This window comes from Vulpes lagopus, chromosome 13 (assembly GCF_018345385.1).
Source record: "Vulpes lagopus strain Blue_001 chromosome 13, ASM1834538v1, whole genome shotgun sequence".
NCBI lineage: Eukaryota > Metazoa > Chordata > Mammalia > Carnivora > Canidae > Vulpes > Vulpes lagopus.
Window position 1 is genome coordinate 17687478 of NC_054836.1, and position 19358 is coordinate 17706835.

General features: G+C 36.6%; 1 protein-coding gene across 3 annotated transcripts in view; it reads left to right on the plus strand.

Moving 5' to 3' along the window:
• ANKIB1 (ankyrin repeat and IBR domain containing 1) overlaps positions 1–19358 on the plus strand; it is a 141715-nt gene that overhangs the window by 101242 nt on the left and 21115 nt on the right. For all 3 annotated transcript variants that reach the window (XM_041728312.1, XM_041728310.1, XM_041728311.1), the window contains exons 8-10: positions 47–191; positions 1837–2003; positions 14376–14464. In XM_041728312.1, the coding sequence (XP_041584246.1) occupies positions 47–191; positions 1837–2003; positions 14376–14464 (401 nt within the window). The remainder of the gene's footprint in view (positions 1–46; positions 192–1836; positions 2004–14375; positions 14465–19358) is intronic.

Below are 19358 nucleotides of genomic sequence, written 5' to 3' on the forward strand. Positions count from 1 at the left end.
AAATTATGGTCTTCCTTTTTTTTCTATCAATTGATAATTTTAATAGGTTTTTGAATCTGAAAATTCAAGAAGGTGAAGCTCACAACATTTTCTGCCCTGCATATGATTGCTTCCAACTTGTGCCTGTGGATATCATAGAAAGTGTAGTTTCTAAGGAAATGGACAAACGATACCTACAGTTTGATATTAAGGTATCCTGCCAGTCAACTGATTTCCATCATTTTAATTTTATTAAACCTATATAACACATTTTGATTTTTGTTTTATTTTTGAAAACACATAAAATTTTGGACTCTGACTTTTATCTCCCAGAAAAACTTCATGAAGGAATGGTGACATTAGTGAAAGTTTTAAGCTAAAGTATTAGGTTTTTTTAAAGATTTTATTTATTTAATTGTTTGTTTGTTTATTTAAGAGAGAGAAAGAGAGCATGCATATGCATGTAAGTGGGAGGAGGGGCAGAGGAAGAGGGAGGGAGAGAATCTCAATCATTTCCACGCTCAGCACAGGGCTTGATCTTACAACCCTGAGATCATGATCTGAGCCAAAACCAAGAGTTGGACACTTAACAAACTGAGCCATCAGGTGCCCTAAAGCATTTTGTTATAGTCATGATAGATATAAAAGTAAAAAGCTGAAGTAGTAAATCACAAAAATAGAATTTGTTCAAAACTATTTACTAATTTGCCTGTTGCACTTTTAAAACTGATTGATCAAGACAGTGTTCAAAGTAGATAGTACCTATTTGCAGTTTTCCAAAAGACACATATTTTAAACTTCTAAATAGAAATATTCAGAAATAAAGATTATCAACTTGGAATGGGTTTTTTTCAAAGAATAGTTTCATTTTTATTTTTTTTCTGTCTTTATTTCCATTTAAGAATTGTCTGTCCAGGGCAGCCTGGGTGGCTCAGCAGTTTAGCGCCAGCCCAGGGCATGACCCTGGAGACCCAAGATGGAGTCCCAAATCAGGCTCCTTGTGAGGAGCCTGCTTCTCCCTCTGTGTCTCTGCCTCTCTTTCTCTCTGTGTCTCTCATGCATAAATAAAATCTTTTTTTAAAAAAACAAAAGAGTTGTCTGTCTAAAAGTATGCAAGTTGCTTTCTTGTGTGATTTAAAAATTGCACTTTGGGGGTGTCTCGGTGGCTCAGTCAGTTAAGCATCCGACTCTTGATTTCAGCTCAAGTCATGATCTCCAGGTCATGAGATTAAGCCTGACTCGGGCCCTGCGGGGAGTCTGCTTAAGACTTTTTTCTCTCCCTCTCCCTCTACCCCTCCCCCCACTCACAGGCATCTGCTCTCGCACTCTCTGTTTCTTAAAGAAAATTTTTTTGACTGCTTTGTGCAGATTTTTTGTACTTTAAACTATGACATATGAACTTTTCAAAAAGATGCCCTGTTTCATAACAAAGCATCATAATACTGATTTTTAGGTATTATTAGGGTGCCGTTTAGAAATTTACAGTTCAAATGCAACTAATAGTCTTATAATTGTTTTCCATCAGAAAAGCAGTACGTTGTATGAGAGAACATTCTTAAAATACACATTTTCTGTGTGAATAATTGCATTTTTATTTCATCATCTACCTGGTTTTTAGATTTAAAAAAAAAAACCATAAATTTAAAAAGTCATGTGGTTACTAAGGTAATTACCTCTTTTTTCCTTCTTACTAATTTCCATACTTTCTGGTACTAAATTAAGTATTTCTTGAGCTTGATTACTCCTTGTTTTTTATTTCACTCTTTTTTTTTCTCTAAAGTAAACTGACCTGCGATACACTCTGAAAATTAAGAGGTAATATATTTCTATTGTGTTTTATTATTGCTGTTTCAACAGGCCTTTGTTGAAAATAATCCTGCCATTAAATGGTGTCCTACTCCAGGCTGTGAAAGAGCAGTCAGACTTACAAAACAAGGATCAAATACATCTGGGTCTGATACACTCAGCTTTCCCTTGCTCAGAGCTCCTGCTGTGGACTGTGGAAAAGGACACCTCTTCTGCTGGTCAGTATAAGACAAGTTGGAATCAGCCTAATCACCTTTCTAATAGATTTTAAAGAGACTTTGCACCTTGAATTAGGCCTTTAAAGTGTATGTTTTATATCATTCTTTTTAAATTAAAAAATGTATAATGAATAGTCATAGCTTAATTTGTTTTGTGCTTGATGTGTACCAAGCATTGTGCCAGATATTTTCATATATTGAATTCTCCCAGCAATGCTATGAGTTGAGTTGAGTGTTGTTATTACACCCATTTTATAGATAAACTCAAGCATAGAGAAGTTGCCCAGGGTCATATAGCTGAGAAATGGCAAAAATAGGATTAGAGCCCAGCTCTGATTTCAGAGCCCATGCCCTTAAACTTTAGTAATAAATTGCTGAAAATAGAGCATGTTTAGAGCTTAACTTTTTTTCTTAAAATTGAAGACTCCAGCATGGAGTCTTCATGGATGCCCAGAATTAACTAAAACAGTTTTCCCAAATTTTCATCCTAGGCCCCAACAAGTAAGATTTTGCCATAGTAGGTTTTGGAGTAGGACCCCAAAAAAGAAGCTCATAGGTGGTTCAAATGCACAGTCCTAGTTAAAAATCACTTTGTATGTCTACTCAATAAGTATGAACTGATGATAAATAGCAATGGATAGCCTTTATAATTGTATTAATTATGTCTGACATCACCATTCTGCTTTATTCAGAATAGATGTAATGACAATTAACTGTTTGTTTTTTTAGTAATTAAATAATCAGAAAAAGAAACAGAATTTGTTCTCCTTTTTTCTCATTTCCAGATTTATTGCATATGCAAGGATATACTTTAGATGGATATAAGACTCTACTTACTTATCAGAAACCAAAGTCAACTTTATTTTTCTCTGATCTTAGCAAATCTTCTCTTTTTATCTTCTAAATGCTTTACTAATTTATATTTTCCTTTTTTATAGCTTCCCCACCAATCCTCTAAATTAGCCTTTTTTTCAACTAGGATGCTACATGAACCAGAGAACTCAGAAATCGATTTATGTAATAACTTTTCTCAATTTTCACAAGGATAATAAATGATTAGTATCATTTCATTTCATTTATTTTTAGGCTTTTAAAAAATATTTATTTACTTGAGAGAGAGCTAGAGAGGGCCACGGAGAGAGAGAGAAGAACCTGCAATTAGCATTAGAATCCTCTCTGGTTTCTGTGGTCTAGTTTTTACTAAATTTTACTTCTGATTAGCTTTCACTTTTTGGTGTTCTTCCCCACCTTTGTATGTGCAAGTAGTAAGTTTGATTTGACTAAACATGACAAAGCTAAGTGGAAAAACCTACCAATATAGTTAGACTGTGGGATCCCTGGGTGGCGCAGTGGTTTGGCGCCTGCCTTTGGCCCAGGGCGCGATCCTGGAGACCCGGGATCGAATCCCACGTCGGGCTCCCGGTGCATGGAGCCTGCTTCTCCCTTTGCCTGTGTCTCTGCCTCTCTCTCTCTCTCTCTCTCTCTCTCTCTCTCTCTGTGACTATCATAAATAAATAAAAAAAATATTAAAAATATATATATATAGTTAGACTGTATGAATGAGTCTATAAACATATATGTTGCTGTAACATTTCTAGACCAATGTTTGGAGAAATGTATTAGCTTATTCTTTGTCACACTCCAAAATATCAGGCTGGTTATATTCAAGATTAATTAGAGATGATGTCCCAAGACCACAGGCCCTCTTTTGAATTTTATCCCAGTTCAGGGGATCTGTGAATGGCCAGATGGATTCAAGGTCACTTTTGGTAATTATTTACTCTTTCTCCTGTTCAGAAGAGTAGCAGAGAGCTTAGCAAATAGAATCATCATTTTCTGGATATAGCTATTCTCTATTCCAATTTAATTCTAGTATTCTGGGATTTTTACATTGACTGCTTCACCTCTGTAGGCATTAATTTGCAGTCTCTGTTTTTACATTCTTATCTTCCTATTCTTACTCATGTAGTATAAGAGCTTTACTTATAATCAGAAATTTCTATAAATTAAAAAAATTCTAAATAGAATTCTACTGCCCTTATTTACTATTTCAAAGAGAGGCAAAATCTGCTATATGCAAAAGGAAGCTTTATAAGAGAGATTTTTATAAAATAAAGGCTTGTGATTCAGGGTTTTGCTTCTTTCTCCAGAAAGCTCAGAAATATTCTCTAAAGATGATAACAAAAACCACAAGAAAAGGCAATAATAGTTCCTTCTTTTTAAGAGCTGCATGCAACAGGGTGAGTTGAGAGCCATCCTCAAGGAGTGTGTGCCTGGATATAACGGAACATATTTATTGATAGAAGGAAAGGTAGGGGTAGACATTTCCCTTCCCACCACAGGATAACCCATCTGTTGTAACCTGTTCACCCAACAGTTCTTTGCGCTTGTTAACTGAACCTAGAATGCTTTCTCCCCCAGACAGTATTAATTATATTTTGTCTGATTTGATATATTGTCCCTGTACAGTATTCACAACTTGAGCCAGTGACCATCTCACCTCTGTTTTTAGTAAGTGGAATATGCTGCTATGTAACTTCTGTGCCCTCTGAACTAACTCACAGTCTTTTGTTTCTGAGGCAACTCTTTAAAGATTTTCTAGGGGGTACCTGGGTGTCTCAGTCAATTAAGCATCTGCCTTTAGCTCAAGTTATCATCTCAGGGTCAAGCTGTACATCAGACCCTGGGCTCAATGTGGAATCTGCTTGTCCCTCTCCCTCTGCTCCTTCCCCCCACTTGTGCTCTCTATCTCTAAAATAAATAAAATCTTTTAAAAGTAATAAAGATTTGTTGTCAGAAAATACTTCTAATACCACCCAAATGCTAATCTATGAGAAGAACTCAAATTTACCCTTATGTATAGTGGTCATTTCTCTCCTGTCTCACCTCAGAGTGTCTCCAGTCCCTTTAATCACTAAAAATGAAGAAACTTAATTGAATTCATCTCTTCTAAATCCATAGAAGTCAAATATATTTTAGAGTTATGCAATAAAATTGGCTGGATATTTTAAACTCTGGAGCTCTGGAGCATTTATTTACTGAACTATGCAAAGAAACCTTTAAAATAATGTCACCATCACCATAAAACAAATTGCACCAAATAAGATTTGGGTTATAGTGATACAACTAGTAAGAAATCACAGCATCAGGTCTCTAGTCCACTGAAGTTTCCAGTGCATCAGAGTACAACATGCAGACTTGTCAGGTATTTCAGGAAATTTCACAAGGGAATGTGCATTAGTGCATTAATATTGTCATCAACTCATTCTATTTTCCTCCAATACCCACAGTATGAATTTTGATAAAACCTACTTTGCTGTTAGAATCATGGATCTTGATTGAGTTAAAGCAATACTTCATCTCCTCCACAGATTTCACAGGCAACAGACTCTTTAAGAGTCCTCTGGGCAAAATAAATGTTGTTCTTGTTTGTGGGCCTTAATAGTTGAGACTCATCTTCTCTTGCAAAATTAGAGTCTCAGTCCCTTAGCTTAATAGCTCTGGTTCTGGAAAAAGATTTTTCCAGACTGGCAGTATTTAGCTACTTAAGTATCAGAGTCCTGCCAACAAACAGAACCTATTCCCCAGCTTGTCCTAGGCCCAGAAATGAAACATGATATTTATTTGATAGAAATTAATCATAAGACCCTGTTTTAAGTATCATGTCTACTCTATACAAAGTATCACACCCATCTAAATAAATACATGGTTGAGAATCAGGAGACACAGGGCCTACATTTGAGACTTAACTGCCACTAACTAGCTGTGACTTGATGGTAAACAAGCGTCCTCTCTTGTAACACAGTAATACAGTTGAAGCCTTTGTAACTGATGCAATCAACATAAAATATACTAGTTCCAAAGCTGAACTATTTGGCTTCAAATCTTAGCTCATCTGCTTGTTGTCTGTGTGACCTTTGGCAGAGTGCTGAGCCTTTCCATGCATGTAAAATAGGAATAATAGTACCAGTTTCAAAGAATAGTTATGTGGATTAAATAGTCAGTACATGTAAGGTATTACAACATTGCCTGGTAGTTAAAATATTAGTTCTTGTTTGTTTAGAGAGAGAGAGAGAAAGAGAGAGGTGGGGGGAGAGGCAGAGGGAGAGAATCTTAAGCAGGCTCCATACCCAACACAGAGCCTATTGTAGGGCTCGATCTCACAACGCTGAGGTGACCTGAGCCAAATCAAGAGTTGGACACCTAACTGACAGAGCCATCCATGCACCCCAAAAATATTAGTTTTTTTAAAATTAATAATTTTTAGTTAATTAGGGGAGAAAGTTTTCTAAAGGAAGAGAATCATAAAATGAGGATTTCTACTTATTTACTCAGGACCCACTCAGGGTCCTTAATAAAGTTCTAAGATGGCAATGAATTGAAATTGTCAACTTCTTGATAGGAATTTCTTTCATCAGGTTATGAAACTAGTAGATTTTTTCCCTTTCCAGAATCCTTTGTGTATATTCCTGTCAATGTTGTGCATATTGAAAATTTTCAAGGAAAGAGACATTCCTTGATTTCTTGATATTAGTAACTATGGTATTTGGACAGGGTTAAGGATTTTATATTAGACAACCTTTTTTCCTTTATAATGAAGCACTTTTCCCCCTAGTGAACTTACTCTATTGGTGCGTCTGAATTTCAGTTGACTGTGGCAAAATTCCTTTTCCAATTCCCTTGTTTTTAATGACATTTTGAGGTACAAACTCAACAACAGGTACTAGGTCTGTCAGAATACTTGTCACCAGTCAGCTAGTCTTAGTTAAAACTTTGCTCAGGAGTTTAGCTTTCCAGAATCTATAGAACATTCTAGTCTCTTTATTACTTGTCTCAGAATAACCTCTCTCCCTACACATGGCATAATTCAGATTATCAATCACATAATATCTGGTAGCATTGTTATTACCATTCTTTAAAGTAATTTGGGCTTATTATCCCAAATACCTTAGTTTTAAAAGGCAACCTCTAGCTTCTTTTTTAATTTATAGTACTTATTCTTTTTTTTTAATTTTTCAAGCCTCTCCTTTTTATACTGTCTTAGCATTCCATTGGAAACTGCCATCCAGTTAGAACATTCAGAAGTGATCCTGCTGATTGAGCTAGCTAGCACCTGAGGAAGCAGCAGGTCTATGTCCTCCTATGAGGTTCTGGAAAAGAACATCTGTTGCTCTGTAATGCAACACAGCCTCAGAGAACCAAGCATACCAATCAGCAATTATGACCTTTTGAAGAAATAGCTTTTATTTTTTCAGACTCCATTTGAAAACATTAGGCTTTCCTCTCCTGCCCCGCCCCACCATGAATATTTTCTCAGTTCTGTCAGAAAATGTCCTGACACCAGAGCCAGTCATACTGGTATTGATTCTAATAGGGAAAAAATATTCAATGTGCTGTTTATAATCTTCAGAGGGGAAACTCTTAAAGTTAATGGAAATAATTAATTTCATTGACTTCATTTGTTTTAGATACTTCAGATACAGAATTCTATTTTACATCTAAGTTTTTTTTTTTTTTTAATTAAGTCATGAGAAATGTAGATTCTGTATTCTCAAGCACTATATAGAAACACTATTCCTAGATCTGTGGTATCTTTTTTACTCTAGTGTATGCTAGTATAGGTATCAAATTAAAAGTAACAATTATCACAGACATCCCTTACATTTCTGGGAAGCAGAGTTTATTTTAATATGTACTAAAAAGTGAGTGTAATATATCTGCTTCAATTTTTTTACTTACATTTTTAATCAACTCAGTATTTTTTGAATGACTATTAAGCTATCCCTAAGTTACTAAGAAACTATAAAACCACAGATATGGAAAAGATTTTCTAAATGCCAGATTCAACAATGTCAGGAATTAAAGCAAAGCAAATTACTCTTTCAAGATAATTCGTGCTTTTTCTTTCTTTAAAGCATATATTTTATATACATATAAAATATATATGTATATATTTATATTTATATATGTGTGTATGTGTATATCAGTGGTATTAAGTACATTCCTAATGTTGTACAACCATTTCTTATCCATTTACAGAACTTTTACCCATACTAACTAAACAGAAACGCTAACCATTCCCCATCCTCCCTTGCCCCATAGCCACTGGTAACCACCATTCTATTTTCTGTCTCTGAATTCCCTGTTCTGGATATTTAATGTAAGTGGAATCATACGATATTTTTCCTTTTGTGTCTGACTTACTGCGCTTAGCATAAAGTCTCAAAATTCATCCATGTTGTAGTGTATATCAGAATTTTATTCCTTTTTTTTGGCCTACTAATATTCTACTATGTGTATATATATACCACATTTTGTTTATTTGTTCTCTGTTGATGGACACGTGGGTTGTTAACCATATTCTGGCTATTGTGAATAATGCTGTTGTGAACACTGGTGAAAAAGTTTTTAGTCATTTCTTTCAATTCTTTTAGGTATATACCTAGGAGTGGAATTGATAGATCAGGTAATAATTCTGTCTTATATTCTGAAGAACTACCAAACTTTTCCATAGCAACTGCATCATTTTCGTTTCCTCAGACAACTGTGTAAAGATTCCAGTTTCTCCACATCCTTTCCAACACTTGTTATCTTCCATTTTTTAATAGTAGTTATTTTAATGTGCTTGAAGTAGAATTGTTAGATCCTTTTTTTTTTAAGATTTTATTTATTTATTTGAGAGAGAGCACAAATGCGGGGATGGACAAGAGGGAGAGGGGGAAGCAGACGCCCCACTGAGCAGGGAGCCCAACACGGGGCTTGATCCCAGGGCCCCAAGGTCATGACCTGAGCCAAAGGCAGATGCTTAACCAACTGAGCAACCAAGGTACCCTGTTACATTCCTAATACAGTAATATGTTACTTCTTAGTTTGTAAGACTACCTGCATCAGCAGGTGTGTCTTAACAGACTTAATCTTTGTAAATAAGATCTTTGCTTAAAATAACACATGACAGGACACCTGGGTGGCTCAGTGGTTGAGCATCTGCCTTCAGCTCAGGCCATGATCCTGGAGTCCCAGGAGAGTCCCAGATTCGAGTCTCACATCAGGCTCCCTACAGAGAGCCTGCTTCTCCCTCTGCCTATGTCTCTGCCTCTCTGTGTGTCTCTCATGAGTAAGTAAATAAAATCTTTAAAAATAAATAAATAACACATGATGATGATGATGATGATGGCACCTACAGATTTGGTTTTTCTCCCCCCAAAATGATATTCTGTTATTTACTGTAAAATTTCCTTTGTACTACAGAATATACCATCATATTGAATTAAAATAATTTGTAAAGGCCTTAAGCCCTTTCTAATATCTGATTTTTACATAGCTGTAGAAATACTGTAAAATCAAGCTATAAATGATAAATGGATGTTTTCAATTATCTAAATCAAAATTTGCCAAATTCCAATGAAACAGAAAATTGGGATTCAGCAAATTCAAAAGCAAATTAGATAACCCTGTTGCTTGGAGATTTCAAGTTGTAAGTAACAATAATGTGATAAAATCAAAAGAAATCTAGAGTAGCCATCGTTCCATCACACAAACTAGATTTTAAACCAAAGACTGTAACTGTAATAAGAGATGAAGAAGGAGTCTATCCAACAAAAAGATCTAACAGTTGTAAATATTAATGCCCCTAACTTGAGAGCAGCCAAATATGTAAGTTGTGTAATAACGAATAAACTCATTGATAATAGTACAATAATAATAGGGAACTTTAACACCCACTCACGGCAATGGGCCGATCATCTAAGCAGAAGGCCAACAAGGAAACAAGGGCTTTGGATGGCATACTGAACCAGATGAACTTAATGGATATATCCAGAGCATTTCACCCTAAAGCAGCAGAATGCACATTCTTTTCAAGTGCACATGGAACATTCTCCAAAAGAGATCACATACAGGGTCACAGTTCAGGTCTCAACCACTACAAAAAGATTGAGATCATACCATGCATATTTTCAGACCACAATGCTATGCAACTTGAAGTCAACCACAAGGAAAAACTTGGAGGACCACAAATATGTGGAAGTTAAAAAACATTCTACTAAAAAATGAATGAGTCAACCAGAAAATTAACAAATTTTGATACATGGAAGCAAATGAAAGTGAAAATACTACAGTTCAAATACTATATACTAAGAGGGACGTATATAGCAAAATAGACCTTCCTCAAGAAGCAAGAAAAGTCTTAAATACACAACCTAGCCTTACACCTAAAGGAGCTGGAAAAAGAACAGCAAATAAAGCCTAAACCAGCAGGAGAAGAGAAATAATAAAGATTAGAGGAGAAATCAATTATATAGCAATCAAAAAACAGTAGAACAGATCAATGAAACTAGGGGCTGGTTCTTTGAAAGAATTAAGATAGATAAACCCCTAGCCAGACTTATAAAAAAGAAAAGAGAAAAAGGACCCAAATAAATAAAATCATGAATGAAAGAGGAAAAATCACGACCAACACTGCAGAAATACCAACAATTATAAGAGAATATTATGAGCAGTTACATGCCAACAAATTAGGTAAATTGGAAGAAATGGATGGATTCCTAGAAACCTATAAATGACCATAACTGAAACAGTAAGATAAGGAAAACCTGAACAGACCCATAACTACCAAAGAAATTGGATCAGTAATCAAAAATCTACTAACTGGGGTACCTGGGTGGCTCAGTAGGTTAGGCATCTGCCTGGGGCTCAGGTCCTGATCCCAGGGTCCTAGGATTAAGCCCCATGTCAGACTCCCTGCCGAGCAGGGAGCCTACTTCTCCCTTTCCCTCTGCTTTCCCCTGCTTGTGCTCCTTGGCTCTCTCTGTCAGATAAATGAATAAAATAATAAAAAGAAAAATCTCCCAACAAACAAGAGTCCAGGGCCAGATGGCCTCCCAGCAGAATTCTACCAAACATTTAAAGAAGAATTCAAACCTATTCTTCTGAAGCTGTCCCAAAAAATAGAAATAGAAGGAATACTTCCAAACTCATTCTATGAAGCCAGAATTCCCTAGATCCCAAAGCCAGACAAAGACCTCACAAAATGGAGAATTAAAGACCAATATGCCTGATGAATATAAATGCAGAAATTCTCACCAAAATACTAGCTAATAGGATCCAACAGTACATTAAAAGGATCATTCACCACAACCAAGGGGAATTTATTCCTGGGCTACAGGGGGTGGTTCAACATCCACAGATCAATCAGTGTGATATACTACATTAATAAATTATAAGAACCATATGATCCTCTCAATAGATGCAGAAAAAGCATTTGACAAAACATCTTTTTTTTAAGATTTTATTTATTCATGAGAGATAGAAAGGCAGAGACACAGACAGAGGGAGAAGCAGGCTCCCTGCAGGAATCCCAATGTGGGACTTGAACCCGGAACTCCGGGATCACACCCTGAGCCGAAGGGAGATGCTCAACTGCTGAGCCACCCAGGCATCCCCAAAGCATCCTTTCTTGGTTTAAAAAAAAAAAAAAAAAAAAAAAACCTACCATACAGAGAAAGAGGGAACATACCTCAAGATTATAAAAGCCATATAAGAAATATCCACAACAAATATTCTCAAAGAGGAGAAACAGAGCTTTTTCCCCCGAAGATCAGGAACACAGCAGGGCTGTCATCTTTCACCACTGTTGTTCAGCATAGTACTGGAAGTCCTAGCCTCAGCATTCAGACAACAAAAAGAAATAAACGGCATCCAAATTGGCAAAGAACTCGAACTCACTCTTCATAAACAACATGATGCTCTATATAGAAAACTCAAAAGATTCCAGTGAAAAATTCCTAAAACTGATAACCGGAATTCAGCAGTCGCAGGATATAAAATCAACACACAGAAGCCTGTTGCATTCCTATAGAAGCCACAGAAAAAAGAAATCAAGGAATCAATCCCATTTACAATTGCACCAAAACCATAAGATACCTAGGAATAAACTTAACCAAAGAAGTAAAAGGTCTATACTCTGAAAACTATAGGACACTTAAGAAAGAAAGTGAGGAAGACACAGAGTGATGGAAAAACATTTCCATGCTCAATTGGAAAAACAAATACTGGTAAAATGTCTTATGCCAAAGAGATCGACATATTTAGTGCAATCCCTGTCAAAATACCACCAGCATTTTCCACAGAGCTGGAACAAACAATCCTAACATTTGTATGGAACTAGAAAAGATGCTGAATAGCCAAAGGAATGTTGAAAAAGAAAACCAAAGCAGGATGTACCACGATTCCGTACTTCAAGCTATATTATAAAGCTGTAGTCATCAAGACAGTATGTTACTGGCACAAAAACAGACACTTAGATCAATGGAACAAAGTAGAGAACCCAGAAATAGACCCTCAACTCTATAGTCAACTAATCTTTGACAACGCAGGAAAGAATATCCAATGGAAAAATTTAGTCTCTCCAACAAAGGATGTTGGGAAGATTGGATAGCCACATGCAGAAGAATGAAATTGGACCACTTTCTTACAGCATGTACAAAAATAAATTCAAAATGGACCTAAATGTGAGATAGGAATCCATCAAAATCCTAGAGGAGAACACAGGCAGCAACCTCTTTGACCTCAGCCACAGCAGCTTCTTGCTAGATATATCTGAAGCAAGAAGTAGCAAAAGCAAAAAATAATCTATAGGGACTTCATCAGGATGAAAAGCTTTTGCACAGCAAAGGAAATAAAACTAAAAAGCAACCTACAGAAGGTAGGGCTAGTATCCAAAATCTATAAAAATTTATCAAACTCAACATGTAGAAAAACAAAATTCAGTTAAGAAAGGGACAGGAGACGTGAACAGACATTTCTCCAAAGAAGACGTACAGATAGACACATGAAAAAAATGCTCCATATCACTTGGCATCTGGGAAATACAAATCATAACCACAACGAGATACCACCTTACACCAATAAGAATAGCTAAGATTAACAACTCAGGAAACAAGATATTGGTGAGGATGCTTACACTGTTGGTGGGAATGCAAACTGGTACAGCCACTCTGGAAAACAGTATAGAGGCTCCTCAAAAAGCTAAAAAGAGAACTACCGACAACTCAGCAGTTGCACTACTAGGTATTTATACAAAGGATACAAACAGTGATCCGAAAGGGCACCTGCACTCCAGTGTTTACAGCAGCAAGGTCCGCAATAGCCAAACAATGGAAAGAACCCAGATGTCCATTGACAGATGAATAGGTAAAGAAGATTGATATATTTATACAATGGAATATTTCTCAGCCTTCAAAAAAGAATGAAATCTTGCCATTTCCAATGATGTGGCTGGGACTAGAGGGTTTAATGCTACGGGAAATAAGTCAGAGAAACACAAATACCATATGATTTAACTCGTGTGGAATTTAAGAAACAAAAAGATGCACATAGGGTAAAGGAAGGAAAAATATAATGAGATAAAAACAAGGAAGCAAACCATAAGAGACTTTTAACTATAGGAAACAAACTGAGGGTTGCTGGAGGGGAGGGGAATAGGGGATGGGGTAATTGAATGATGGGCATTGAGGAGGGCGCTTGAAGTATTGAGCACTGGATTTTTTTTTTTTTTTAATCTCCATTTATTCATGATAGTCACAGAGAGAGAGAGAGGCAGAGACACAGGTGGAGGGAGAAGCAGGCTCCATGCACCGGGAGCCCGATATGGGATTCGATCCTGGGTCTCCAGGATCGCGCCCTGGGCCAAAGGCAGGCGCCAAACCGCTGCGCCACCCAGGGATCCCTGAGCACTGGATGTTCTATGCAGCTGATGAATCAATAAATTCTACCCCTGAAACTAATGATACACTATTTGTTAATTAAATTAAATATAAATTTTTAAAAAAATTTTTTAAAAGAATGTGATGTAAAGCAGTACTTTTCCAACTTTCAGATGCAGAAGGGTCATGTGGTAGTTTTGATATAATGTAGATTCTAATAGGTCTCATGGGCCTGCTCTTCTGCATGTTTAACAAGCTCCTGAGTGGTGGCAAGACTGCTTGCCCAGAGAACAAACTTTTGAGTATAAGAATTTAAAATATTAGTGAAGATGGAACCTAACCGCTAAAATATCTTACAGACATGGAAAACTAAATTAAGAATATTGGGTAATCTATTTTGAATGTTTCAAAATGTGTGAATGAATGTACTGATTTTTAAAAAAAATGAAAAAATAAATAAATAAATAAAAATAAATGGACCTGTTGGTATCAAGCTCTGGAATCACATTTTGAATTCCTCTATTGAAATGGTTCTTCTCTCACTAGTCCCTGTGCAGAGGCACAGGGTTTTCTCAACTTTAAAATTGAAAGAGTACTTTCCATCTATTCTTTTACTTTGACGTTGATGAAGAATTTTTTTTAATTGCCTTTTCTATGTTTTCCTCCTTAGGGAGTGCCTTGGTGAAGCACATGAACCTTGTGACTGCCAAACATGGAAAAATTGGCTACAAAAAATAACTGAAATGAAACCAGAAGAACGTAAGGGAAATCTTAGATAGCTATACTGTATATGTTCTAATAGCATTCAAAAGACAATGTGGTCCTATTACTTAAAGTCTCCATTAAGTTTTCAAGTTTGTTAATGCTATAGCTCTCCTATGTAGGATTACACCTCTAACTAACACCCTTTAGGACATCACAAAGTTTTTGCAATGGGGAATCACAGACAAGGTCCATGTTTTTATATAAGTAAATCTAAATATCTATAACTATTTTTACTGAGATTTCTATAAATACATATTAATCCTGCAGAAATGCTATGAAGTGATGTTAGTAATCCCATTTTGCAGATGAAGTAATTAACACTTAGATTGGATTGAATGACATCAGGCACAGGGCATGTGCCTGGAAACAGTGGGTTTGAATTAACCTTCCTATTAGCAATTCCTGCATTTAATAAGTAAATATATCTCCTTTGCAATTATTTTTCATCCCCTGAAGTGTTTTATGGCAACTGTTTTCTTTCAAATTAGTATAAAAGTTAATTTTGTTTTTTTAACTTTTTATATAACGGAGTTAGTTTAAGGTATTGCAAATCAGGATTAAAATTCACTCAGTGAATCTGCACTTTTTATGAACAAAGTACATCATGATGATGCCAGCCTTCAAAAAGTACATAGGCTGGAAGGGAAGCAGTCAGATCATTACAATATAATAACTAATATAGTTGGATAAAGATGATATCTAATATAGTTGGGTAACTATCTTGATATGATATCATATGATAACTAATATAGTTGGGTAAAAATAAATATATCAAAACAAACTAAACCAGGTTGGGCAGGGGGTTGTCATAGAATCCTGAAGGCACTGAGATAGGAATTGGCTTTTAGCCTATCTGTAGAGGAAGAAACGTGGTAGGTTCGTGATAGGAGCTGAAGTGATACTTGAAGAGCCTGGCTGGCACACCTGAGACCCGACAGGTTCGTATTATGTTGGGCAATATGCCATTGCCCAAGAACTGGTCCTTAGCATTTTAGGTTCATGAGATTTATTTTGTGCACTGACTCATGGTTATTCAAATCCATGAGAAGAGACTACTATGTTAACTAGAATATCAGGTAATAATTGATAATGAGGGGGATCCTTTTCATGTGATAAAAAGGCTTATGTCCCTTATCCAAGAGCAAAAGGAAATGGATAATCTTAGGATATTTTATAGGGAGATCTGATTAAATATTCTACCCTGTACATTCATCATTCAGTCAACAAATATTTTTTTGAGTGCCTGCTGTGTGCTAGGAACTTCCCAAATAAAAAACACCCATATGGATTGTTCTTGTTCCCCAGGTTCGTTGTGTCTCTTGAATGTGAGGTATAGGGACGCATGGGGGGCTCAGCAGTTGAGCAACTGCCTTCGGGTCTGGACGTGATCCGGGAGTTCTGGGATCAAGTCATGCATTGGGCTCCTGCATGGAGCCTGCTTCTCCTCCCTTTGCCTGTGTTTCTGCCTCTCTCTGTGTGTGTCTCTCATGAATAAATAAATTAAATCTAAAAAAAAAAAAAAAAAACCACACACACAAAAAGAATGCCAGAGATAGCTTGCCATTGCTCCCTTGAGACCCCCTCAATTTTCCCTATTCTCCTGATAGGTATGGGTCTGTGTATATGTGTGAATTCCATAAAAGATTAATACTGTTATCTTGCAGCACCTTTAAACATGGCCAGACTATTGGATTTTGCTTAAGGTCCATGGGAGAATTTGCAAGAGATGAGGCTGGAAAAATAGGTGTGTTGCCAGATTGTGAGAATTTTTGCCAAATTGTCTGAAGATATCTTATTAACAGAATAAACCATATGATGTATTTTTAAAATAAGAAAGTGACATTATCTGGGCAGCCCCAGTGGCGCAGCGGTTTAGCACCGCCTGCAGCCCAGGGTGTGATCCTGGAGACCCTGGATCGAGCCCCGCATCAGGCTCTCTGCGTGGAGTCTGCTTCTCCCTCTGCCTGTGTCTCTGCCTCTCTCTCTCTCTGTGTCTCTATGAATAAATAAATAAAATCTTAAAAAAAAAAAAGTAACATTATCTAAGATATTTTTATGAAGATAACTGGTGCCTGGGTAGGTGAGACTAAAGGAGAGATCAAAATGGCATGGTGAATTTTTAGTTTCAGTCAGAGGATGGACCATTGGTCAACTTAGGAAATTCAGATATGAGAGTAACTTTCAGGGGAAAAGAATAAGTTTTGTTGTGGACATTGTGAACTTTGGGGTACTTGCAGGAAATATGTGGAGATATGCAGTGGGATTTTAAAAGTACTTATCTGCAGCTCAGAAGAGATGCTGAGGAAACAGGAAAAACTTGTTGCTTGCTACATAACAAATCTTGAGTGCTGATTTACATTAGAGATGAGGCTGGAAAAATAGGTGTGTTGCAGATTGTGAGAATTTTTGCCAAATTGTCTGAAGATATCTTATTAACAGAATAAAACCATATGATGTATTTTTAAAATAAGAAAGTGACATTATCTGGGCAGCCCCAGTGGCGCAGCGGTTTAGCACCGCCTGCAGCCCAGGGTGTGATCCTGGAGACCCTGGATCGAGTCCCACATCAGGCTCTCTGCATGGTGCCTGCTTCTCCCTCTGCCTGTGTCTCTGCCTCTCTCTCTCTCTGTGTCTCTATGAATAAATAAATAAAATCTTAAAAAAAAAAAAAAAAAAAAAAAAACCACACACACAAAAAGAATGCCAGAGATAGCTTGCCATTGCTCCCTTGAGACCCCCTCAATTTTCCCTATTCTCCTGATAGGTATGGGTCTGTGTATATGTGTGAATTCCATAAAAGATTAATACTGTTATCTTGCAGCACCTTTAAACATGGCCAGACTATTGGATTTTGCTTAAGGTCCATGGAGAATTTGCAAGAGATGAGGCTGGAAAAATAGGTGTGTTGCAGATTGTGAGAATTTTTGCCAAATTGTCTGAAGATATCTTATTAACAGAATAAAACCATATGATGTATTTTTAAAATAAGAAAGTGACATTATCTGGGCAGCCCCAGTGGCGCAGCGGTTTAGCACCGCCTGCAGCCCAGGGTGTGATCCTGGAGACCCTGGATCGAGTCCCACATCAGGCTCTCTGCATGGTGCCTGCTTCTCCCTCTGCCTGTGTCTCTGCCTCTCTCTCTCTCTGTGTCTCTATGAATAAATAAATAAAATCTTAAAAAAAAAAAAAAACCACACACACAAAAAGAATGCCAGAGATAGCTTGCCATTGCTCCCTTGAGACCCCCTCAATTTTCCCTATTCTCCTGATAGGTATGGGTCTGTGTATATGTGTGAATTCCATAAAAGATTAATACTGTTATCTTGCAGCACCTTTAAACATGGCCAGACTATTGGATTTTGCTTAAGGCTTACATTTTAATTTGGCTTATGGTCACATATCTTTGCCATAAGCATTCAACTGAACTTGTCAATTCATGAGATCATTTTCTCCCTTATGTCTAGTTTTCCAAAGTCTTTGAATTATGAGACTCAAAAGAAGTGATAAAATCTAATTAATGAATAAAAGTATTAGAAAATACACTAAGATTGGTTCAAAGAGTTCCATATAAGAATTCAAATAGGGCAGCTCCGGTGGCGCAGCGGTTTAGCACCGCCTACAGCCTAGGGCATGATCCTGGAGACCCTGGATCGAGTCCCACATCAGGCTCTCTGCATGGTGCCTGCTTCTCCCTCTGCCTGTGTCTCTGCCTCTCTCTCTCTCTCTGTGTGTCTCTATGAATAAATAAATAAATAATCTTTAAAAAAAATTGCAAAAAAAAGAATTCAAATACTATTTTTCAGCACTGAAACTGCTTCTGTTATGTCTAATAAGAGCAAGAAGAGGGAATGATATTTTCTGTGAAATGGCTAATTTATAAAAATTTTCAGACCATTTTTTCCATAGTATGTAATAAATGGTTATTTAATGGAATTCAAATAGTCTTTTTAAGAAGTCAGTCTTTAAAATCAACTTTGTTTTCACTTGCATACAGTGTTGATTCTATTAGTAGATCTTAGATTGTTCCATACTAATACTTGATTAAATGAAGCTAATATTTCTTACGAAGAGACTTAAGCACACTAGATTATTAAAGAAGGATCAAGATACAAAAGACACATGTAACTGAAGTCAAGGGAAGAGTCTGGAACTCGGAAGGGGTAAAGAAAACTCACCAGGTAGACTGAAGGGGGAGGTAAGGTGTCGGAGGTATGAAGCAAAGTATATACAAAGGGCAGATGTGTGAAATGAGCATATTCAGAGAACTAGAAGTAAAGGCATTTTCCCAGTACAAGTTTTCGTTTTAATAATAGTCAAAAATAATAATACTCCGTTTTTTCCTGAGCACGATTTAATTTTATACAGCCCTCTAGAATGCAGTTACGAACTAGCATTCTCTCTGAGGGTGGGAGAAAAAAAAAGTTGGGAGTCACACAAGCTGCTTTGTTTTAATGGCTTTGTGCTTTATTTATTACAACAATGGACAATAAAGGTCATAAGAATATGTTAGAGCCTCTGAGCTAAAAATAATGTTGATACTGAATGGAGGAGAAAGGCTACTACTATAAAAAAAAATTAGACATTGTACTTAGTGATTAGCTTTTAAAGTGATACTCTCTGTAAATGGCATTACTTCCACAGCTTGACCTGATTAGCCATAGTATAGTAAGTTCCTCCTAAAACTCTTTTTCTCCACCAAATAAACTGAGAATTCTCTGTAATCAAACCATCTTCTACCAAGTGGGTTTAGAACTGAAGTGGGTCTAATCACTTCATTGTTGCTGTTGTTTCTTTTTGCTATGTGGAATTGAAAACAGTTGCTTCACAGTCCATCAGTAGCTGCTGTTCTGTTGTTGACCAAACTTAAGTAGGTAGGCACCTTGGAGTT